We start from the raw sequence: 25,242 nt of genomic DNA on the forward strand, positions 1-25,242 counted from the left end.
AATAAAGTGAATCTTGAATGCATGATGTGTGAATATACCACAGCAAATGATGGTATATTATCTATATATCTATCTGCTGCTCCATCACTCATCATTAAGGCTGTTATCTCCTCTGTTCAACAGCTGCTGTGCCCCTCAGCCGGCTGGCCAATAGGATCATCGCTGTTATCGACAGAGGAAGAAAGCGCAGAAAGCCTCTCAGTCGCTGGTACAGCAGCAGCAGCAGCGGCAGCGGAAGCAGCAGCAGCAGCAGCGGCAGCAGCAGCAGCAGCAGCAGCGGAAGCAGCAGCAGCAGCAGCAGCAGCAGCGGAAGCGGAGGAGAAGTAGCTAGAAAACAAAAGAGAGAACACGCAGTCGTCCTCCGATCTGCTGGTCTGGTATGCTCTTGCAGGTAAAACCCAAATCCTTCCTCTTCCACCTTCACACTGTCTCCACTCGCCTCATTTAACCAGTAAACACGTGTTTGATGTGCTCGGCGGCGCGTTTATCAACAGGAAGTCCAATAATTCAGGATCTGTTAGCTTTATTAGCTGCTAGCATGCTAACTCCAAGCTAAGCTACATAGCTTTGCAAACAAGTGCTTATTAAAGCTCAGCACTAGGAGCTCTTTAGCTCTCAGTTTATCTCTTTATAGTGATTCATTACCACTGACTGGAGGCGAGCTAACTAGCAGCTAGCAGCTAGCAGCTAGCTCATGCTAATGCTAATGCGCTGTTTCAGGCCTAGCATGAATGCGCCAGAGCTTCACTAGTATGTAAACAACAACGATTTAATATCTGTTCATATCTCCTCTATCTTCATGGTAGCGAACTCAGCCAGGTAAAGACTTAAAGTCTGCTATCGTATTGCGTATTTCCTCCTAACTAAGCGTGTTAGCATAGCATAGCTAGCTTTAGTGTGATAGCTGCCTATGTAGGTTAAGCTAGGCTAATCTGAGCTAGCTGCAGCTATTTATAACACTATTCTCTAAATGCAGTTTGTTTCAGCTCTTTCACTGATTTAACTCAGTTAACTCAGTTAACAGCCAAAGTTTAGCATGTTAATGTGTTGCACTGCGTTGTTATGTAACTTAACTACAATTAAATCTCAGCCCTCCTATATAGGAAGCAGTTTAATGTCAATTGTTGTTATAATCGATTGAGAGTATAACTTTAACAATATCTAAAACACAACATGTTCAACATTTAATATCTTGTGTCAACATGTGCTTGTTAAAATTCTCAGTGCAAAATGTGTTTACCTGATGAGCTAGCATGTACACATCACCTCTAACCTGATTTAAAGTATTCCAGCTTGATAATTGCTTAATTGATTGATGACTTATTGAGAGATCTTTCAATTAGCTTTATTGGCATGACATTTTTTTTGCAGATGTTAAATATATATATATATATATAAGTGACTGTCCATGAATGATTTTGTTGTGGATTGTTATGTAACTTAAACACAATTAAATCTCAGCCCTCCTATATAGGAAGCAGTTTAATGTTATTTATTATAAACCATTGAGAGTATAACTTTAACATTATCTAAAACACAACATGTTCAACATTTAATATCTTGTGTCAACATGTGCTTGTTAAAATGTGTTTACCTGATGAGCTAACATGTACACATCACCTCTAACCTGATTTAAAGTATTCCAGCTTGATAATTGCTTAATTGATTGAGAGCTTTCAATTAGCTTTATTGGCATGACATTTTTTTTTGCAGATGTTAAATATATATATATATATATATATAAGTGACTGTCCATGAATGATTTTGTTGTGGATTGTTATGTAACTTAACTACAATTAAATCTCAGCCCTCTATATAGGAAACAGTTTAATGTCACTTTATTATATCTTATCTATCTTATCTAGAACACAACATGTTCTTTGTGATTGGTAACATTTAATATCTTGGGCCAACATGTGCTTGTTAAAATCCTTAGTACAAATGATGAGCTAACATGTTCACACCACCTTTAATCTGATTTAAAGTATTCCAGCTTGACAATTGATTAATTGATTGATTGAGATCTTTCAAATAGCTTTATTGGCCTGAAAAAAAATATTATTATACAGGATATTTCACATATTAAATATATGTGACTGTCCATGAATGATTTTGTTGTGGATTGTTATGTAACCTAACTACAATGAAATCTCAACCCTCCTGTAGGAAGCAGTTTAATGTCAATTTATTATAAACGATTGAGAGTATTACTTTAATATTATCTAGAACACAACATGTTCTTTAATATCTTGTGCCAACATGTGGTAACATTAACTTGTGGAAAATCTCAGTGTAAATGTGGTTACCTGATGAGCTAACATGTACACACCACTTCTAATCTGATTTAAAGTATTCCAGCTTGAAAATTGATTAATTGAGATCTTTCAATTAGCTTTATTGGCATGACATTTTTTTTTTTGCCAAAGCATTTTACAGGATATTACACATATTAAATATATATATATAAGTGACTGTCCATGAATGATTTTGTTATGGATTGTTATATAACTTAACTACTAATGAAATCTCAGCCTTCCTATAGGAAACAGTTTAATGTCACTTTATTATATCTTATCTATCTTATCTAGAACACAACATGTTCTTTGTGATTGGTAACATTTAATATCTTGTGCCAACATGTGGTAACATTAGCTTGTCAAAATTCTCAGTGCAAATGTGCACACCACTTGTAACCTAATTCAAAGTATTCCAGCTTGAAAATTGCTTAATTGATTGATGACCTTTTGAGAGATCTTTCAATTAGCTTCATTGGCATGAACAAAAAAAATGTTGCCAAAGCATTTTACAGAATATTAAATATATAAGTGACTGTTCATGTATGATTTTGTTGTGGATTGTTATGTAACTTAACTACTAATGAATTCTCAGCCCTCCTATTGGAAAGCAGTTTAATGTCAATTTATTGTATCTTATCTATCTTATCTAGAACACAACATGTTCTTTGTGATTGGTAACATTTAATAATATTTGCCAACATGTGGTAACATTAGCTTGTTAAAATTCTCAGTGCAAATGTTGGTACCTGATGAGCTAACATGTTCACACCACCTTTAATCTGATTTAAAGTATTCCAGCTTGTTAATTGATTAATTTATTTATTGAGATCTTTCAATTAGCTTTATTGGCATGAGAAAAAAATGTTGCCAAAGCATTTTACAGGATATTACACATATTAAATATATATGTGACTGTCCATGAATAACATTTTAAATCAAAATTATCCTCTGTAGTGTTATAGGAATGCCCAAGGAAAAATATGACCCGCCGGATCCAAGGCGGATGTACACAATTATGTCTACCGAAGAAGCAACCAACGGGAAGAAGTCATACTGGGCTGAGCTGGAAATCAGCGGTGAGTATTGTCTGGGAGTACCTAGTTTTGTAGTTTTTTTTATACCTGTTCGTACCCATCTCTTGATGTTGACAAAAAGCTTAATCATATGTAGTGTTCCAGTAACAGTGACCCAACATGCACAATACCAGGACCCTGAAATCAAAAGAGGATTGTTACTGTCCAAATAAGACATGGGTCCACCAGTGTAGCTCTGTCACATATTGGGCTGCAGCTAAGGATTATTTTCATTATTAATCTGCCAATTACTTTATTGATTAACCGCTTGGCCCATAAAAATAGTGTTAAATGTTCATCAGAGTTTTGCAGAGCCCAAGGTGACATCTTCAGATTTCTTGTTTTGCTCAACCAACAGCCCAAAACCCCAAAGATATTACATTTATTTTCAATGGGGAAACTCAGACAATTAGCATATATATCCACATGTTAACCAGAACAGAAGCTGGCCCCAGTGGATCCTGGACATTTTCCCTCAAAACTTGATTTAATGATTTATCCATTCTCAAAGTTGTTGCTCGTCAATTTACTAATTGATTGACTAATTTATCATTACAGCACGAATCCCAAACTAAGTTTAAAATGGGTCACTATAAAATGATTTTACCCTGTTGATTCAGCATGATTTTGTTTCTCTATTTGGTCTCTGGTATTTTGGGAAATTCAGTCCTACAATTATGCTCGAGCATCATCTTCATCATTGTGAAATCAGTCAACCCATGTTGACTGATTCACACTAATGGGAATCAAGTTGCTCCATGTTTTTTTCCATTTGTAATAGTTGGATACTGGGACTTAATTCTCCTTTTTGTGCGTGTGCGTTTCCTTTTCCAACTGTCGCTGCAGGCCGAGTAAGGAGTCTCAGCACAGCCCTTTGGTCTCTCACCCACCTCACTGCCCTGCACATCAGTGACAACTCATTGTCACGCATCCCGCCAGACATTGCCAAACTACACAACCTGGTGTACCTGGATCTCTCATCCAATAAGATCAGGAGTCTGCCGGCAGAGCTCGGCAACATGGTGTCTCTCAGGTGAGTTATTTCAGGCTACACATTCACCCTTTAATTCTGGCACAATGGAAAGGAGTAGCTAATCACAGGGTTGATCTGGAATCTGGTTTTGGCACTCACACCTGCTACACACTGGTGTTACCCATTATTATTATTTTATTTGTTTCAATGAATCATAGATCCTTTTGGATATCTGCCAATTTTCTTCCACATTACGTTCACATTAACAGTCAGTCTGAAGATGGAAAGTATAGCATAGGCAAATAATGTTTTTGAACGGTAATAAAGGTGGTTGTTTCTCAGGAGGGCTGGTTTCTAATGGTCAAATTGTCCTCCACAGGGAACTGCTTTTAAATAACAACCAGTTGCGGGTTCTGCCATTTGAATTGGGGAAACTGTTTCAGTTACAAACACTGGGATTGAAAGGTGAGTGGCTTATCAATATTTTTTTGTTGCCATTCAAGCCTTGAAATCCCATTGTTTTTCTTAGCGATGATTCAGCCCACTTTGCTTTTCATTCACCAGGCAACCCACTTGCACAAGAAATTATGAGCCTCTACCAGGAACCTGATGGCACGCGGAGACTGCTCAACTACTTGTTAGACAATCTGGCAGGGGCTATCAAGCGCAGTGAGTCTCCCCCCCCCCCCCCCCCCCCCCCCCCCCCCCCAAACCCCCCGCTCTCTCTGGCAGTTTTGAAACCGGAACAGGAATTGCATATTGCCAGTTTTTACCCAAAAGATCAGGATCATCATTAGATATAGATGAGGACATTGTGAACACAACAGCTTATGTGCCCTTTAACTTTGTTGAAGTCACTGTTTGACATCTGTGTTCATGTTGTCACCCATATTAAATCATTTTCTCCCTCTGCTCAGTACCAACAGAGCAGCCCCCAGCCCGGTCATGGATCCAACTCGCGGAACCAGACCGAACACGAGCGTCAGGTAAGGACCACATACACCAAACATGACTTTGAACATATGCGCATACTTTTTGCAATCTTCTTTGTAATACGCAGCTGTTCCATAAATATGGATCTAGCTTGTGTCTATAATGCTACAAGCTGAACAGACAAGAAAATGCTTCTTAAATCAATGTACAATTGAAGAGTATTAAGGATCCAAATATGGTTTTGTGTGAAAAGTACTGCTGGGCCTAAAACCAAAAGACATTTGCAATGTAGTATATTGTGCACGCTACCTGTGGTTGAACCCGAGCAAAACTAACGTGGCAAACATTTTGCCAAAAGAGTCAAAGCTGTCACGCAAAGATATGGGTTGGTTGACCCTGTTGGTGGGCAGCCATAACCGTGTTGTTTTGACTGAGTCAGTGCTGAATAAGAAGGAACAGGTGACTGCACCATTACTGTGCGGTTTTCAACCAATCTGTACATCAAATTGTACTTAAGGATGCACCTATACCACTTTTTTCAGACCGAGTACAAGTACTTACATTTGGGTACTCGCCGATACGAGTTCTTCTGTTTTTAGGAAACGTAGTAGCAAGTGGTATAGAGAATACAGCAAAGATTTGATTTTGTCATCTAATTTTAGGACTACTAGTTAAACAAGTGTGGTAATATCCCTAACCCCCTCCTTTTTTAAATACCGGCAGCAACCAAAAATCATCAGCTTCTTCAGCATTTCTATTAAGTTCTGTCCTTTTCTCCCCTCAGCACTGTTCTCTGTGATGTGCTACAATGTGCTGTGTGATAAGTACGCCACGCGACAGCTATATGGCTACTGCCCCTCTTGGGCTCTAAACTGGGAGTACAGGAAGAAATCCATCATGCAGGAGATAATGGGCTGCAGTGCAGACATCATCAGTTTGCAGGTGAGAGATGGAAGTCAAAGCATGTGTTTAGGTTTTCACAGAAAGGGTCGAGGCAATGAAAGCAACACCTGTATAATGTTATGCAGTCTGATAAATGCTCCCTTTGTCAACCAAATGTTTCATTTAGAATTTCAGTTTTGTTCTTTTTGGAAGGAGATGTTTGTTTTACTTTCATGTGTGCCGGTCTTTCGTGATGTCCATCCTGACACACGTTTTGTTGTTGATTACAGGAAGTAGAAACGGAGCAGTACTACAATTTCTTCTTGCCGGAGCTGAAGGAGCAGGGATACGACGGGTTCTTCAGTCCAAAGTCACGAGCCAGGACGATGTCCGAGTCGGACCGTAAACACGTGGACGGATGTGCAGTTTTCTACAAAACGGAAAAGTATGTACCTACAACTTTTGTGGTTATTGTCCTTATGGCTTGTATCTCTTGTTGACTATAATTATTTGTTTAATCTTCTTAACAGTTGAACAAACATTTAGCGCTAAGTCCGAATCAAGTTAATAACTTAATGTCTAATATAGTTATTCTAAGAGGATAGGATAGCTCCTAATATTGTTGCCCGAGTGATTTAATGCAGCGTTATTGTTGAGCAATTATAGTTGATAACTAAGCTTGTGAGATTTTCCCTCCATTTAACATGCAATAATTCTGACAAAGAAATTTGGTATTGCATCGTAAAATCCTTCCACTCCAGATCCAATCTGTAATGCTGGGAAACTGAAACGTGTGCTATTGTTTTTTTTATTGCTGTGTGTTGATGGTGTCTTATTCTTGTTGAGCGGTGTATCAGCTGGGTGGAGCTACCAGTGCTGACCTACCTAACCAGTTTGATTATGTGAAATGCTTTGAATACAGTTTCAGAAAGTGTAAAACCACAAGCCGCCTGCATTCATGGCTGAATACACAAGCTAGATGTTTTTAGACTGGATACGAAAGGTTGACAATCTGTTTATTATATCATAGATTTGATTACTGAATCTTTTATCTACATTTTGAGGAACAACGTGAAAGTGGTCTGGTCTCATGCTTTTATGAGTCAACCACAGCTACGTATAAATCCTGCACACATTAGACAACAACATTGTTTTGGGTGTTTTGCAAGAAAGCACTTGCTGTTGTTTTTTTAAGATTGGAAGTCAGCTGTGGTCAATGAACCTGAGCTGTTTTTGATTTACCTTGAATGGGGCACCCTATCAACTTCACACCTTGAAGTCTGTTTACAGGTCTTGGTGGAGCACTATTGGATATGTGAGAAAAGTTGTATAAAGCATTTTGTGGCTCCAGAGGGAGCTGTGTTTATTCCTCCAAGATGAAAATTCTGGTGTTGTGGGAGCTAGAAAGAAGTCGGCTCATCAGACCTCTGTTGTTGTTGCTGCTCCTCATCTCTGCTTGCATCCTCAGGCTTTATTAGCCGCTACTAGCTATAACACAGCAGAATCTCTGAATGAACTGTTCATTGATATGTATGTTGCATTGTGGGTAATGTAGGTGCCTGGTTATGATGAGATGTGTGGAATAAAAAAGACGATGTCTCTTGTTCCGCTGCATCGATTTTGATGTGATATTATTATTATTATTAGATATATTTAAATAAACATCCGATTAGAGAGCTACATGCTCCAATAAAGCAAGTTGGATGGTGTGCTGCCTTGAGAAGTACAGTTCAATGTTTACGTGGTTACCTTAAAGACTGTTTTTTTCAAATTGACACTAGTGTTTTCCTGATTGTAGAGTTTTGATTAGTGGATAACATGGTCTGAGGCTGAAGCTGTTTAAGTGTTGGTGAAGTAAAAGCAATGCGACCTGATGGCGTTCATGTGACCATTATTAGCCTGCGTTAAATAAAAGAGTTTGTTCATGACATTAATTTAAAACCCATAGAAGGCTGAAGCTTCGTCCGTACAGCAGCTGGCAGTACTGATCTCTGTATTTTAAGATAAGTCACCATTAATAGCTGAGAGGACACCATCAGCCTTACAAATTCCCTCTCTCTCTCTCATAAAAACAGTAAATGAAGAAAATGTATTACTGAAGATATATTGTACTGCATGTCATTAATGTAATAGTGATGAATTATGGTTCTAGGGTTGTAGTTGTTCCCTGTATTGGCATTTAAATCATTACGTTGCACTATGACCCATTTGCTCTGATATTGAGCGGCATCAATTTTAACCAAATGTGACTCAGTTTGGGGCGCTATCTCAGTGCTTTGGGAAAATAATATTAATCTCTGTTAAACTATAAGTCAGTTTGTTGAAAAAAAGGAAAAATTAGGGCTTTCAAAGTTCACGTGTTAACGCAAATTCATTTTAAGATACTGGCTAAAAAACAATCCGAAGGAGTAAAAACTGTCATGGCTGTTTTCAAAGAGGTCCCCTTGACCTCTGACCTCCAGATCAGTGAATGTAAATGGGTTCTATGGGTACCCACGAGTCTCCCCTTTACAGACATGCCCACTTTATGATAATCACATGCAGTTTGGGGCAAGTCATAGTCAAGACAGCACACTGACAGCTGTTGTTGTCTGTTGGGCTGCAGTTTGCCATGTTATGATTTGAGCATATTTTTCATGCTAAATGCAGTACCTGTGAGGGTTTCTGAAAATAATTGTTTTGTGTTGTTAATTGATTTACAATAATAAATATATACATATGCATAGAGCAAGCATATTTATATTAAATACTTGAGAAATCTCCCTTTAAGGTCCATTTTGTACAGATAAAAAACATGCGATTAATCACGATTAACTATTTACTCAATTGACAGCCTTAGAAAAAATACATAATACAATAGCCTACATAATGTAAAGTGTTATCATGCATGAGACATTGTGGGACACAGCTGCAATAATTTTGAGTCTAAAGATTGTCCATACGTAGCAAATCCCTAAATTAGTTTCTGTAATAGCCAAATTCCTATTTTAAGATAAAATGGGATTTTTCCTAAATGCAGGAAACATGTAATACCAAAACTCCTCATCCTAAACTGAGATAAGATTTCAGACTCAGGAAGTTTGCAACTGTTAGAATCTATTAGGATGTATTTGCAGCACATAATAAACTACGTGCTTGTTTTCATTCACTTTTTCCCCGACACTGCTCACAAAACCTGTGTTAACCCTTCTGTCCTCTGGTTCACCTTCTGTTTATCTCCAGGTTCAGCGCAGTGCAGAAGCACACAGTGGAGTTCAACCAGCTGGCCATGGCTAACTCCGAGGGCTCAGAGGCTATGCTGAACAGGGTGATGACCAAGGACAACATCGGGGTAGCTGTGCTGCTTGAGGTCCGCAAAGAGATGATGGAGGCCTCCTGTGAGTAGACACTCTATTCTAATCTATGGGACTTCTTTATCTGGCCGGATAAGATCAGCTAGTCCGGCTAATCCCTCAATTGACTTTTGTCTGAGACGCTCTGAGAAGCTGGAGTTAAAGACTGTAGGTGGTGTTACAGATGCCCACTCGCGATAGTATTGAATCAGGAGATAGGTGAATGGCCCCAGTGTGATGATGTGTGACCGTTCTTATGGCAGTGTATTTCATTAGTCCTAGCTCCTCTTTGTGTCTTACTTTTTTTCCCTCCTTTCAGCTGGAAAGTCCCTCCACGGCATGGAGAAGCAGCTGCTCCTGATAGCCAATGCCCACATGCACTGGGACCCGGAGTACTCTGACGTCAAGCTGGTCCAGACCATGATGTTCCTGTCGGAGGTGAAGAACATAGTGGACAAGGCCACCCGCAGCCTCAAGTTGTCCTCCGTCTCTGGTGAGATCAATGCCATTCCACTGGTGCTGTGCGCTGACCTCAACTCCTTGCCTGACTCTGGTAAGTAAACAGGGCTGATAGATCTGTGTTTTATCTCACCACAGAGAGTTTGTATGTAAAAACTGTGCATTGAAGATGCGAAAACATTGACCGGTAGTCTTAAAATTACTTTTTAGATATTTATTATTTAGATAGTTAGATACATTATTGTGGCGATAGCGTTAGAAAATGTTGTCTAAAACTTTGCTCTTCTGGGAACAGCTGATTTAACAGAAAGCTTACAAGTGGTATTCGTGTCATATCTGACTTGTTATCAGTTTATGTCTCCCCACGAAAGTTCTCTCAAGCATATAAAGCAACACTATCAGCTCTTTGGCCACGATACAAGATGGGCTGACAATGAGGGACAAAAGATCATTCAACTGCAACTAAATTAAAGGCAGGGTTGACGATGTTCTCCAGTCTCCACTATGTGTTCTATTGGTTGAAATGGTCTTTACACCCCGACAGCGATCCATTACTGATGAGCTCTGAAAAAAAAAATGATTTATTAAAACCGCCGTATGCAAAAGTAGCCGACTAGGCTGCTGCAAAAGTAAAGCACATCATAAACTCCGACTAACGTCACGGTGATAAACCTTTCACTTTCCTCTTTTAAAAAATAAATGATGGTTGGTTTGATCTTCAGTTCCAGATTTATTAATTTCTTTATCTTATTTATTACTTTGACTTGGATGTTAGTTAGTTATATAGTTGGTAATAAGTCAAAGACTGTTCATTTCGGAGTGTAACATTTTTTCTATTGGCATTTTTTCTGTCGGCTTTTTCCTGCTCTTAACTATCGTTATATACACAATCTTCTCACAATTTGTTGACCAAACAAACAATCAGTTAGTGGAGAAAATAATCTGCTGATTTAATGATTAAATCAGCAGGGGAACCTCTGTTGGTCTGGAGGAGCTGCAGCAGTTATTTCTGCACAAACGTCCACTGTACATTCACTAGATATTCTCAGAGCTACTAACTCTTCTGCAGTGTGGAGTGTGCGCACATGCACGTGAGAGGTGGAGCGAGCTGAGCGAGCAAGAACGAGCAAGAACGAGCGAGAACGAGCACGGCGTGTGAGTGAAGGCAAGCAGGCAGAGGACAGCAGAGACTCCGGTCCTGGAGACCAAAGCTATGGTCTCCCCCGCGTCCTCCGACCGCGGCCAACACTGTTTAACAGACGGGCTTCACTAGATACAACCAAGAGGTTTTGATGCTTCCGTGTAGTTTGTGTTGGAGTCTGAGTCTGAACAGCGTAGCCACACGCGAGCGCGCATGGGACACCGACCCGTAATGATTTATACGTGCAAGAAGTTAAAAACGGGACCTTTTTAAAAGTGCCCCACTTGACTTTTCTTGATTATGATGATGAAGACGACTTGTCATCTCTCCCCTCTTCAGGCGTAGTGGAGTACCTGAGTACTGGTGGGGTGGACTGCACCCACAAGGACTTCAAGGAGCTTCGTTACAGCGACAGCCTGACCAAATTCAACTGCAACGGCAAGAACAGCAATTCCAACGGCAGGATCACCCACGGCTTCAAGCTGAAGAGCGCTTACAACGACGGCCTGATGCCTTACACCAACTACACCTTCGACTTCAAGGTAACTGACAGCACAGATGTTTGTGTGTGGCGTATATGTGGTTATAGTTAATAATGTTTATGAGCATAATATCAAGGATGTATTAATCTGAGTTGCCCCCTCTCTTCTTCTCTCCTCAGGGTGTCATCGACTATATTTTCTACTCCAAGCCTCACCTGAACGTGCTGGGTATCTTGGGCCCACTGGACCCCCACTGGCTCGTAGAGAACAATGTCAGCGGCTGCCCGCATCCCCACATCCCCTCCGACCACTTCTCCCTCTTCGGCCAGCTGGAGCTGCTCCTGCCCAACCTGCCCCCCCAGGTCAACGGGCTCCACCTGCCTGCACGCAGGTAGTGAGTCGCTGCCACACCACCGGGGGGGAGCTGCAACCACAGCCTCTCCCTTTTCAAAACCCTCCTCCCTCCCACTACCAGCTCTTCCCTCCACCGCACCGGAGGAGGAAGACAAATACACAACCTGTAAAATATTCGTACAGTGAGGTCTGGCCGACAGGGATTTCGTATAATGTTATAGATATTCTATATTTTTCTTTTTTCTTTCTCCGTTTTTCTTTTTTGTTCTTTTTTTAACTGCTTGATTCAGTCCTGCTCGTGTATCATATTTTGTGTTTTTTGGACTCCCTTTCCTCCTCAAATCCACCCACCCACCCACTTTGCTTCTGTCTTTCAAACTAGAGGGGATGGTAGCTCATTCAGATTTGTCACACTGTTTGGTTTTTAGAGCGAGGGGGAAACTGAGAAGTGGCTGAGGGGGGACGACGTTCACCTTGAAAAGCTCCATAGCTGATGGTCTGCCTGTCTGTCTGTCCTGTATAAATCTGAAACCAGCAAAGACAGCAGACTTGTCAGTCTCGGACCTCCCATCATTGGCTTGTGCTTGTTTTCCCCCCGTTCCTCTGGGTCAGCCAGCATACTTCCTCAGTCTTTCTAGGATGCACACATGCGTTTGAGTCAGATGTTGTTGGGTTAAAGCTGCTTTCAGCTGGTAGTTAAACGTCCCTGGAGTTGGATGTAGCGCAGCTCGTATGAGGTGAGATTTACCTGCTGTCAATCTGTGGTGCTGAGGCCTTTTTTGTGTGGTCACGGCCTCCCGTGGTGCTACAAGATAGTCTACACCTCTGACCCCCGGCCCCTGGTGCGTTAGCTACCCAACCCCACAGATGCCTCGAGAACTACGTTTGCCCAAATTTCACGTGGGCTGCATGTAGTGTTAATTTGTGGAAGGACACGGTGATAAACTGAGAGCAGCTACCATCCTGTCTGCAGACTGTTTCACCCCGGCTTGTATAGTTGTTAGGCTTGTGGCTTAGGAGCTCATGTGGCCCACGTACCCCCATTTTTTTATTTTTTTTTTGTTGGTCAAGGGATTTCGGCTGACGGGCAAAGCGACGAGGGGCTTTCACAAATCTTTTTCTTTGTCTCGATTGCTTTTTTTAGACAGACAGAGCGAGTAATGGCTGATACACAGGAGTAAAAAAAAACCAGCATTCCTCTCACTGTCTGGAGTTGCCATCCAACTCCACACATGCAAGCTTACACACACACACACACACACATACACACACACAACACAGGTAATTTGCAGGCAGATCTGTAGCACTGTCTCCGAGGCCAGTAGTGACTTTTTCCCCCCAGCCATAAATTCCATACACAAAAAGCAGTGGTTTTTTTTTCACAAGTGTTTGTACAGAATAGAAAATCTAGACTCAGTCTTTACATGATTGTATATGAACCACAAAAGACCTGTTTTCTGGCGTTTTTTGTACTAAGAGTAAATTATGATCAGATTTGAAGAAGAAAAAAAAAAACAGATTGTATTGTAAACTATGGCTAAATTTTTATCCAGTTAATGTTAAGATGAATTGATATTACCAGCTTGTACAAAAGACGTAAGAAGAGGTTGTTCAAGGCGTTCACTGTCACTACTTTGCACTCCCCCCTTTTGAGATTAACTGTAATTAATGTATCAGTATTTTATTTCTTTCCTCCCCACCCCCCCGTCCTCTGCTGTTGATTTGATTTGCCGGCATATTGCTGCGATTGTAAATAGACACTGAGTAAACTCTGCCTGTTGCTTCTTGCCCATTAACAAAGCCATCGATCCACACTGCTGCCATCAGTTCAGACAAAAGGACACGCGAGGATGAGTCCCCCCTTTCCCCAGTGACTCCACATCAGTTCATCTCTATATCTCACACACGCTCCCCACTAGTGACGTGTGACCGATACAACCGACTATATTAATCCCACATGTACAAGAAAAACATCGTGCCTCACTGTAGCAGTTGTCGTTGTCTTGCACTATTTACATTTTTGACGAACGCCTGAACAACCTTTTCTCCTTTTATTTTTAAATACTGTTGAGACATTTGTGAAGATTTTATGTCCTTTTATTGGGTTTTTGTTAATGTTGATTTCCTTTTTTATGAGCTGTGACAATGTTCTGATGATGATGATGTGTATATCCTTCCTACTCATTGAGCTCTCTAGTAATCAGGTATGCTTTTCTCCACGACCCTACCCCCCCCCACACCTCCTTGAGGAACATGAGTAGGATGTCTAATCTTTATTAAATCCAACTCTCTCGGATTGTTTTGCTCCCTATTTGTACCTTTTTAGCACAGCTCCACGCCCGGACCCCCGAAAAATATCTAGCCCTTAGCTCCTTCCCTGGCCACCGATTTTAAATCTCCTTAAGCCTGTCCCATCACCCTGAACCCCCCCGCCCAACCACCTCCCCCTCTATATTACTCAAGCTGTGTCTTTTAAAGCCCTTTTGCTCAACCACTCTGTATAGTTCTCTTACCCTCGCAGCTATAGTGCCATCTGTGGACCCCCCCCTACCTCTGTATTGGAAATAAGGTGGAAGGTTTAGCTCTGCTTTTGGATGAACGAGGGATGAGGGGCGGCTATTTCTCTCTGAAACCACGTTGCAATGAAATTTCAGTCAGTAGCAAGATGATGACTTCCCTTGCTGTTCCACCGGATGATGAGCACTTAGTCGATTCAGATGCAGCTCCCCCTCACTCCCCGGCCCGTCACATTAGCAAATAAAGATCTAATTTACTTAAATGTATATGTATAAAATGACATTTTTAAAAGCAAGGAGGGAAGCAAGTAAATAGGAAGTTTAGTCCTCAGATCAAGGTTTCTTGTCCCGTTTGTCCCCCCCCTCCCCTCCACATGTTTGTCTTTTAACCTTTTGTTTTCCAATGGAAACCAATGTGTCCAGTTTGATTTATTTTTCCTGAATGGCATTAGTATTGTAGTAGATTTAAAGGCTAGCTTTTTTTGTAAAGTGTGAATAAAAGATGTATCTCATGTTTCCTTTCTAAAAAAAGATATTGAATTGTGTTGTTGTGTAAATCATGAATTCTATGATGGTGTTATGTTTGCGACATTTGTTTTTACTTTTACTCAATATATATATCCCCCCCCCCCTCGCCCTCCCCTCCCTCCGCCTCCCCCCTAATATAATATCTCCATCACAAACCAAATCCTCTGTAGAGATCACGAGACGTTGTCTTGATTGGGTTGAATGTTCCTGACGATGCCTCGTAGAATGAAGGATTGAGAGCTTATCGGAGAAGTACCGACATCATCTTTGGTTATCGGTAAAAAAAAATCGTTCAGCACAGGGATATTCAAGTTCTTTTTACTTCTCAGCTTTATTTTTGGATGTTGCATGGCACTAGCTGGAGAGTGCTAGTGCCTCGTAGGTTTAGTGGCAGCAGCGCTGTCTTTACTAGTAGCTGCAGTTCAGTACTAGAAACACTGTTCTGACTGGTGTAAAAAACGTGTTTGAGACTAAGCTAACGGAGCGCCGCTGGTCGCTAGACTGGTCCTGTGATGATTTTTGAGTACTACTAGTCCCATTTCACTCTGTTGTGCATCACGGTGGTTAAATCTGTTACACTAGTTAGCTACTATTGACGGTCACTGATGTGACTCTTTAAGTCTTTTTGGTTGTTGACTCCCCCTCTTCCCGTCCCTCTCCTCTTCATCACCCTCTTGTTAATCCACAGACTCAAATCTGGCGAATCACAGAGCCGTCACCCCGTAAGCTTCAGCTTGTGATCACATTGTTGGCTTTGTACTTTCCACTTGTTGCATTGTGTTTCATAGTTGGCTTGTTTTTAGGCGTAGAGTAATTTCCCCAGGCTGCATCTCTTTTGTAACGGTGCACACCAAAGCTGCTTGTAGTCCAGTTGTCCGTTTGTTAGAGCGAGTTCTCTCAACCAACCCGATCATAGTCTTCATGAAATGTAGGGCTGTAAGGAAAGCAAAAGGTACTTGTGTCCCTTTTTCCTTGAATCACATGAACATCCTCGTTGGGCTTTTTGGTTTCTCGATCCGTCGACTCATTTTAAACGCATCCCTTTCCCAAAAAACAAACAAACAAACTTGGCAATAATACCCAGAAACATTCAGACACATTCAGAAATGGGTTTTTAAATATTTTATCTGGAATATGTAGCTATCTCATCCTTCAAACTGTGGTCGCTTTTTTTTTTGCTTTCGAACTCTCCCATCTTCAACCTTCAACCTTCTACACCGTTTTGTTCCCTTTCTTTTCCCTCCTTCTCACCCATCTTGTATATTTGCTCATCTCCTCCTCCTCCTCTTCCTCCTCCCTGCCGATCTAGTAGTAGTTGTTCAATGATCAGGATTGTCTATCTGTAGTCAGCTGAGTACATATATTGATCTGTGTCACTGTGTTAATGCACTGGACCAACTATTGTTTACCATTCATGAAATACCAGCAAAAAAAAAACAACAAAAAAATGATGACAAAGCACTTGCACAATGTTGTAGAATGTCCATTAATCCAGATGAGAAATCAAGGCAGCTGTTTTCAAATCAACACATACTGTTTTAAAAAGAAACTGAATGGTAAACAATGCTTTCTGTTGTACCCCTTTTAGCCGTCCTCTCGATCCTCTTTGGACTAGTTTTTGTTCTTTGATTTTTGTTTTTCCGTTTGACTACAGGTTCTGCTTGTTTCCTTTACACCTACCTATGTATTTTCCTACTTCTGGTTGAAAATAAATTCTATATTATCTGTTTCAAGCTGTGTCACCTCTTATTCTTTGCAATGGATATTGAAAATAAATTCTATATCTGTTCTCCTTTTGCTTCCTTGTTTTTCTATTCTTTCTGGTCTTTTTCAGACTTGATTTAACACTAGACACAAATAAAACAACGTGACGGCAGGTTGTATTTTTAGTGTTCATTTCCTCCTCTGGGCGGCACGGTGGTACAGTGGTTAGCACTGTCGCCTCACAGCAAGAGGGGCGCAGGTTTAAACCCGGCTTGGGGTCCTTCTGTTAGCATGTTCTCCCCGTGTTCGCGTGGGGTTCTCCGGCTTACTCCCACAGTCCAAAGACATGCAGGTTAGGTGAATTCTCAACTTATCTCATCTCTCATTTTCAACCTCTTATCCTGGTCGGGTCGCGGGGGCAACAGCTCCAGCAAGGGACCCCAAACTTCCCTTTCCCGGGCCACATTAACCAGCTCTGACTGGGGGATCCCGAGGCGTTCCCAGGCCAGTGTGGAGATATAATCTCTCCTCCTAGTCCTGGGTCTTCCCCGTAGCCTCCTCCCAGCTAGTCGTGCCTGGAACACCTCCGTAGGGAGGCGCCCGGGGGGGGGGCATCCTTACTAGATGCCCGAACCACCTCAGCTGGCTCCTTTCAACGCAAAGGAGTAGCGGCTCTACTCCGAGTCCCTCACGGATGACTGAGCTTCTCACCCTATCTCTAAGGGAGACGCCAACCACCCTCCTGAGGAAACCCATTTTGGCCGCTTGTACCCGCGATCTAGTTCTTTGGGTCATGACCCAACCCTCATGACCATAGGTGAGAGTAGGAACGAAGATTGACCGGTGGATCGAGAGCTTTGCCTTCCGGCTCAGGTCTCTTTCCGTCACAACGGTGCGCTAAAGCGAATTCAATACCGCCCCCCCCCCCCGCTGCTCTGATTCTCCGGCCGATCTCACGTTCTATTGTCCCCTCACTCGCCAACAAGACCCCGAGGTACTTGAACTCCTTCACTTGGGGTAAGGACTCATTCCCTACCCGGAGTAGGCAATCCATCGGTTTCCTGCTGAGAACCACGGCCTCAGATTTAGAGTAGCTGATCCTCATCCCGGCTGCGAACCGATCCAGTGAGTGCTGGAGGTCACAGACCGATGATGCCAACAGGACCACATCATCTGCAAAAAGCAGCGATGAGATCCTCAGCACACCGAACTGCAAACCCTCCTCCCCCCCGACCACGCCTCGATATCCTGTACATGAATATCACAAACAGGATTGGTGATAAAGCGCAGCCCTGGCGGATGTAAGGTGGAGGTTAGGTGGAGGTTAGGTGGAGGTTAGGCGGAGGTTAGGCGGAGGTTAGGCAGAGGTTAGTCGGAGGTTAGGTGAATCGTTGACTCTAAATTGCCCGTTTGTCTCTAAGTGTCAGGCATGTAGAAAACATGCTGTTAAAGCAAGCAGACGTCTTACTGAGCCCCCGTCGCACATTTTACACCAACTATAACTGTGAGCATTGTGTGGCTGATGTTCAACATGTAAGTGTGTCAAACGGCTGGTGGAGGCTGGTGGAGGCTGGTGGAGGCTGGATCATGAGGCCCAAGAGCTCGCAGGTCTTCACTCCGACTGGATTCTGCAGCAGCAGCTTCATTAAGTGAAATTAAAACCTGCACACGCTCTCACAACTCACTGTGTCACATTATGTCCAGACTACAGTGGGATGGAGAGAGAGACCGTCTTGGTTGAAGCCTCAGTGTCAGCAAGTGCATTCACCCCCCCAACCGCCAACCCCCAACACCCGGAGTGTCCTTTAGTAAGACACTGAGCCATTATCGGCACCACGGGTGCCGTTCTGCAGCCGAGCCTGACCTTTTGATTCTCCTCCAGGACGGCAAATGAAAAGAGAATTTCCCATTGGGGATCAATAAAGTTTAACATTAACATTTAATACCTAAAATAGCCCGGGGATGACAGTTTGTGTGTGTGTGTGTGTGTGAGTGTGTGTGTGTTACCATGTGTAGACACATGGTGGAGCCAGAGGATCAGGCTCCGAACAGGCACTGAGAACTGATCTATCCACATGTCATCTAGTGAAGGAGTGAAGGATGCCAGGTCTGAACGAGTCACCGGTGGCTCATAACGTCAGCTGGAGGGATCTCAGAGGGAACGGGAACAGTGTGAGACAGGAAGCTGAGCAGAGACGTTGAGTTAAAACACAGTGGGGGGCACGATTATTATACCCATTTGAGTATATAGGACATAACACAACATAACACGGTGTAACATTGTTCTGAGTGGTGTCAATAAGTATATTTGTTATTGATATACCAACTAGAGATGCCACTGATTACAGTGAATACACAGTATGTTGTTTACAACCTGATTTCATCATTAATCACTTACAGGACCAACAGGAGATTCTAATAATCAATTGAATTATTTAATGAAATAATTGAAGTTGTTTATCAGGTAAAAATGCCAAACGATCCTTTGACTTTTGGACTGTTGATCTGACAAAAAAATAATTTTCTATTTAATTTTTCCTTACCGTTTATAGACAAAACAATTAACACTTCTGATGTCTTTATATTCTGTAAACTGATCCGCCCTCGCCACTCCCCTTTGATAATTGAATTTTAAATCAGAAATCTATTTTGCATGAAGAAATGACACCTGCTATTTAACAAGCCGGGGAATATATCTGTGTTTATAATACTTATTTATTCAATGTACACCACTCGTCTTCACTACAAAACACAATAAGTGACAATGCTGCATATGCACGAGAAAGTTTTTGTTTTATATAAATCTATAAATGATTTATATAATTGCTGGGTCAAAAGAGACCCTTAAAGTGGCTCTATAGGCATCACTGTGCAAAAAATTCATAATAACCTTTCAGCATATTGTAATTCAAGTGTTCTGAGAGATAACTAGACTTCTGCTCCTCCTCATGGCTCTGTTTACAGGCTTTAGAACATCTAGCCTGTGACGGGAGACTTTGACCAATCACAGCTCATTTCATAGAGAGAGCGTTCCTATTGGCTGTGCTCCAGTCATGTGACCAGAGCTTGGCGTTCCTTCACCAGATTTCACAATGGCGGCGGCGTCACAAACTTTCTAATTTGACAGCTAAACCGTGCACTACAAGATGATTCTGAGAACATCTGAGGAGAGAAATATGCATTAACGTAACAGAATATTGATTCATATTTGATCAGCGCTGTCTAGTTTGACCGTTTGGTCGGAGTTCAGAGTGATTGACAGCCGGCTCTCATAGACGGCAGCTGGACAGCAGACCTCAGATCAGCTCTTACTGCTTGTTTTCCGCCGGTCTGTGAAATCTTGCAGATACCGTTAGGAGCACCGGAGGACACAGAGGAACATGATTTTTTTCAGTTTATCTGTTTCATGTACTACTGTCACGATATAGCGACCGTTTTATACAAGTTTTTGGAATCATATTTGCTCCAATCTCGTCTACTTCAACTTTAAAACAAACTTTGTTCCCTGCTGGTGTTCAGCTTTTGTAGAAATGTACAATAGGGTAGTGATTCATTTTTCCTAATGGTCATTTCAGGGACAATCTCGACATTTTTTTACTGGAAAAAGCACATTATTTGTTTGTTTTTTTGGCTGTTAAAGCCATAAATGGTTCATTTTTTACCCTTAAGACAACAGAAGGGTTCATCAATAATGGAAGTGATCATTACTTGCAGCCCTAGATCTGAGTAGAAGTAGAAAGTTTGCCTAGACTGACACTTCAACACGCTGGTAACATGCACATTTGCTGCACATCTTTAATCAATGTGCTATTTATTCACTGAAGTCTATTATTTGTTTGTTTGTGTTTATTTTCTTCTAACTGTTGGGCTGGTACTTTATGACAGAACACAGTGGACTTCCACATTAAAGTGCTCCAGCTGTGTCCGTGAAATTATTAGCAGTTAACAGACCTGCAGGGACGCGAGCCACCGTCTCTCCTTCATAAAGGAGCAGGACATGATGAAGTGCTTTGCACAAGAAAAAACTGAGAGACTCACGCACACGTGGAAGCAAAACCTTTAACAGATGCTGCAGAAAAAAACAGCAACAAAAGAATTATAAAAATGAAGTTCTGCAGAGCAAAATAATCCTCAATAGATCATCACACCGATTAACGCAGCACAAGTTGTGTGCAAAGAGCCACGAGGCTTCCCGTCATTACCCTGAAATGGACTGTGACAGTAAATATAACTCTCACCTGATTGTGCTCATATGGAAACCAGGAGGCTTTTTAAACACACGCTGCCTTAATTCAGCCGAGCCGATCTGTTTCAAATTCTCCCTCTTGGTCGTGAACTATTTCTTGTTTTAACTGGAATTGTGTTACAGGAACAGCTGTCAAAATGTGTGTTTGTGTGACATTAGAGAGCGAGGGAGTTTGTTGTTCGCGTGGAGAGAAAGAAGGGAGGGGGGGGGAGGAAGAAGAGACAGATTCCTCTTTACTTCACCCCAATGTTTGCGAACTATCTGTCTTGTGTTGACGTGGCAGCATGATTGCAAAGCCTGTAAAGTCCTTTGCAGATGTAGACTCCCTCTATCTCTCCTCTGTTGTTCCTGCTTGTTTTCTTCCTTTCTCCATATCCTCCTTTATTCCTCCTCCCACCACTCAACCATCCTTTTTTATCCTTTTCCTCTGAAATTCCCACTAGTGTGTCTTAAGTATGTGTGTGTGTGTGTGTGTGTGTGTGTGTGTGCGTGCACGACTACTAGGCCAGTTGCCTGTGTGATGTTCCGCCAACTTCTCCTAACATGCTCTCAGAGTACTTCTTTGGGTTCCATGGTTTGTGGATTCAAGTTGTTAAGCTCCAGAAATGAGCACATGAAATATAGCCGTGTGTGTTTGTGTGTTTGTGTGTGTGTGTGTGTGTGTGTGTCTGAGAGTGGACCAGCCAGACCAGACACACAGCCAACATCACAGGCCGGGCCTCGGCTCTGACCTTAAATATCCTGAGAATTTTCTGATGATTTTCTTTTCCTCTTCTCTTCTCTTCTCTTCTCTTCTCTTCTCTTCTCTTCTCTTCTCTTCTCTTCTCTTTTTTTCCTGATGATTGCCTGGCAACAGCTTTTACTGTGGAGGGAATGACACCTGAGCATTTGCTGGTCTGTGAAACAGCACATGCTTGTGTCGGTGCATGTGTGTGTGTGTGTGTGTTTTATTGCTCTTGTTAAACCAAGGGGTGTGGTTTTTGTGCCATTAGAGAGAAAGGTGCAGAGAGGGGGAGTTATGTGTGTTGGCCAGCAGCAGCAGCTTCGGGTCGAGGATGGGGACTGTAAAACATTGTAAGTTGGTTTAAATTTGAGGACGCAACTTTCCCTGCTACCTTAAAGATGTGACTTTAATAATTACTTCAAAGTCTTCTCATGTTATTGTAATGTAAAAAAAAGATGTGAGTCAATCAAACTTAAGATATGAAGACAACCTGACACGTTATATTCAAATTTGTTTTGCATTTCAATTTTCACTTTAATTTAGTGCCGGCCAAAACTGAACGGATGATTCTTTTCTAAACAAAAACTAAAAAACTCCTAATAGTAGAGGTCCAGACCGGAGTATATCGAGGATAACGTAACGCTTGAACCTCCCGGCACTTTAATGTTGGATGAGATTTTATATTAGGAGTGGTAGAAACACTACACATCAATGCTAGAGGTTGCAAATCAGAAAAATATATATATAGGCATGTCATTTATACGCCACGACTTATGCAAACCAGTTGGGTTTAGGCAACAAAACCACTTAGTTAGGTTTAGGAGAAACATCATGGTTGGGCTTAAAATCACTACGTAAAATTAAGTCAATTACGTACACAACCAACGTCACCTAAGTACGGAAAACACATCACTAACGCCACTAACTTCAAAATGACTTAGGGACACAAACACCAGACTCAAACACCGATTGTGTTTGTTGGACTCATCCACCTTCCGTCACACCCACCATGCAGTCTCTGTTATTCTATGTCACCAGCTCTAAGGGTAGCATGTTGGGGTGGCTGCAGCTCAGTGGGTAGAGCCACAAGGTTGGTGGTTCGATCCCTGGCGAGACACTAAACCCTAAAATGCTTCCCAGACTGCTTGCAGCAGCTCCTAAAATACTTCGGATGGGTTAAATGCAGAGGCAAAGGCATAATGACGAAGATGAGGCCGTTGGGAATATCAACATTTCCCTCAGACAGATTATAAAAATGACCAAGAAAAACAATATTCGACTAAAATTAAAAATCGTTGAACTCAGAGCTTTCAGAAACTTTCCACTTACGAGGTCGTAAATACTACGAGAGGGTGGCGATCATATGGACTCAACTCAACAACGCTACCTCATGACAAGTAACCGCGGCAGTGCTACTGCAGGGCTGAGTTTTCTCTTCCATTCCCCAGGAGACGTGCGGCGGCGACACGCTTTGAGTTCAGGCTGGTGCACGCCAAGGGTAGAGTACGAGCATGGAGGCAGGGAGGCAGGGAGGCATCTGATTGGTTCTTTCCAACAGTCTTTCTTTTACAGTGTGTGTGTGTGTGTGTGTGTGTGTGTGTGTGTGTGTTTTAGGGCTCCTTCCTGTAAGAGCCGGGTGGCCAGGTGGCCAGATGTGCTGCGTTAACTGCAGTCACCTGTCTGTCAGGCTGCAGTGAGGTTAAACTCACCAGACCAGAGATCAGACATGTAGCGTGATCGATCATCTAACTGCCTTCTTGTTGAACAGCGTTGAGTTCAGGAGTGAACAGAAGTCAACAGAAGTCAACAGAAGTCAACAGAAGTCAACGCTTACAGCCTAATGGAAAAATAATATGAAATCTTTTTTTTCTGTCCATCTCTTTGCCAGTTCCTTTGTTTTGATTCATCCACAGGCTGTTTCCCATTGCAGACTTTTATTGTTATGATTTAGGACGAGCCCCCCCCTTTAACATATTTTAAAGATGTCTGCTGTTTATGTCATAGGTCATAAAGAAACATCATAAAATGGCTGCAGACTCTAAACGTAAGTATGCTTCCTGCAGATTTGCTTTAGTGTACAGTATCTCTGAGTCAACTCCAACATCAATAATACTACTACTGGTCTGCTGAATGCACTAATACAAGCACTACCGTGGCTCCTCCTGATTCAAATTAATATCTGAAAGGAAAGAAGGAAGCTCCTTTATGCTACACAAACAAAACCGATTTGATCAGAGCAACGAATTAAACAATTCAAAAGGCTCTTATGAGCAGGGAAGTAGTGCAACCTTGACTTACAGTACATAACACTGGTTGTATGATATAGGTAGGAGAAAGCCTTTTCTTTTAAGAGTGAATCAGTCGTCTTGATATAGGTATGATATAGGTAGGAGAAAGCCTTTTCTTTTAAGAGTGAATCAGTCGTCTTGTTTTCTCTCTAAACATGTTGGGCAGATGACAGAAGAGGCTCAACAGACCTAATTGAGATGGAGGATGCACCAACCGACGAGCAACACCTGCCTCGCAAATGCACACATGAACAATCCCCTTCACCGTGCAGCAGCACCCCTGCCACCGCCGACATATATTATCCACAAAGAGCAGAGGAAAAAACAAGGCCGCGTGCCTGTGAAGTCGTGCCAGGAATTCTCAGCACGTAGTTTGTGAAAAATAAAAAGAAGAAAAGGAAAAAGAAATGCCCTGATTCCTTTCTGAAAAACAATGCAACGTGTTTCCTGAGTTTATTCCTGGTCCAAGTGTGAGAGGTCAAACTGGCTTGATGGATTGTGTGTTAAGTTGCAATCACTCATGGAAAATTCTTTTACATTTCTGTTTTTTTTTGGCAAGTCCTAAAAGCTGTAATGACTTTGCACTATTTTAAGGGTGTTTTTAGCAAATAATATCCAAGCTAGTGACAGGCTCAGTGTCTAATGATCTCACGCTATCAGAGACAGGCTGATCCAGCCGAGTGTGCCGTGGCCTCTGTGGGATTACCTGTTTGTGGAGGGGTGAGAGGAAGGCCCAAAATGTTCTCCACGGATACCCTGAAATTAGAGGTGAGAATTGGACTCAGCTCAGCTTTTGTCACTTGTCTCTGTTTCTCTCTGTCTTTGTCAATAAAGTCTCGTAGCGTGGAGCATCTGGCGACTGAACACAGTGCGTTGGAGCAGGGTCGCAACCTCTTCGTCTCTCTCCAGTGAGCTGCCTCCGTATGACAGTCTCTCTCTCTCTCTCCCTCTCTCTCTCTCTGTGTCTCCAGTGCTGGCTGTGCTAATTGTTCTCGGGGCTGGGGAGCATTCGTCTGTCACTCGAGGCCTGTACACTCGCATCTGTGGGTCACAAGCTCCAGCAAAGACTGGAGTAGAGTATGACAGCTCCTGTTTATGTGTGGTGAGTGTGTGTGTGTGTGTGTGTGTGTGTGTTTCCAAAGCCTAATGAGTGTGAGAGGAGACGGTGACGCCTCAGTTCAGGCAAACACAGTGTACTGCAAGATAGAAAGAAAGGAAATAAAATGCAAATCAGAATAGATATATAAGACTATAAGCACAGTGTGGCTGTCAGCAGCAGCATCATTACGTCTGTGAAGGTGTGCTCTCAC

General features: G+C 42.2%; 1 protein-coding gene and 1 long non-coding RNA gene across 2 annotated transcripts; both read left to right on the top strand.

The window, feature by feature from the left end:
• The first annotated feature begins 208 nt into the window (after positions 1-208).
• LOC119494016 (CCR4-NOT transcription complex subunit 6) lies at positions 209-16,703 on the top strand. Its single transcript, XM_037779616.1, has 12 exons — positions 209-391; positions 3,252-3,373; positions 4,217-4,403; positions 4,723-4,808; positions 4,908-5,012; positions 5,261-5,329; positions 6,061-6,218; positions 6,449-6,603; positions 9,381-9,535; positions 9,810-10,043; positions 11,430-11,632; positions 11,752-16,703. The coding sequence occupies exons 2-12, from the start codon at positions 3,262-3,264 to the stop codon at positions 11,965-11,967; spliced, it is 1,680 nt and encodes a 559-aa protein (XP_037635544.1). The 5' UTR covers positions 209-391; positions 3,252-3,261; the 3' UTR covers positions 11,968-16,703.
• Positions 16,704-21,916: 5,213 nt separating this feature from the next.
• LOC119494079 lies at positions 21,917-24,328 on the top strand. The gene is made up of 3 exons (XR_005208108.1): positions 21,917-21,994; positions 23,649-23,688; positions 24,099-24,328. It is a non-coding gene; the product is annotated as an uncharacterized LOC119494079 (long non-coding RNA).
• Positions 24,329-25,242: the final 914 nt, after the last annotated feature.

Source organism: Sebastes umbrosus, chromosome 9 (genome assembly GCF_015220745.1).
Source record: "Sebastes umbrosus isolate fSebUmb1 chromosome 9, fSebUmb1.pri, whole genome shotgun sequence".
NCBI lineage: Eukaryota > Metazoa > Chordata > Actinopteri > Perciformes > Sebastidae > Sebastes > Sebastes umbrosus.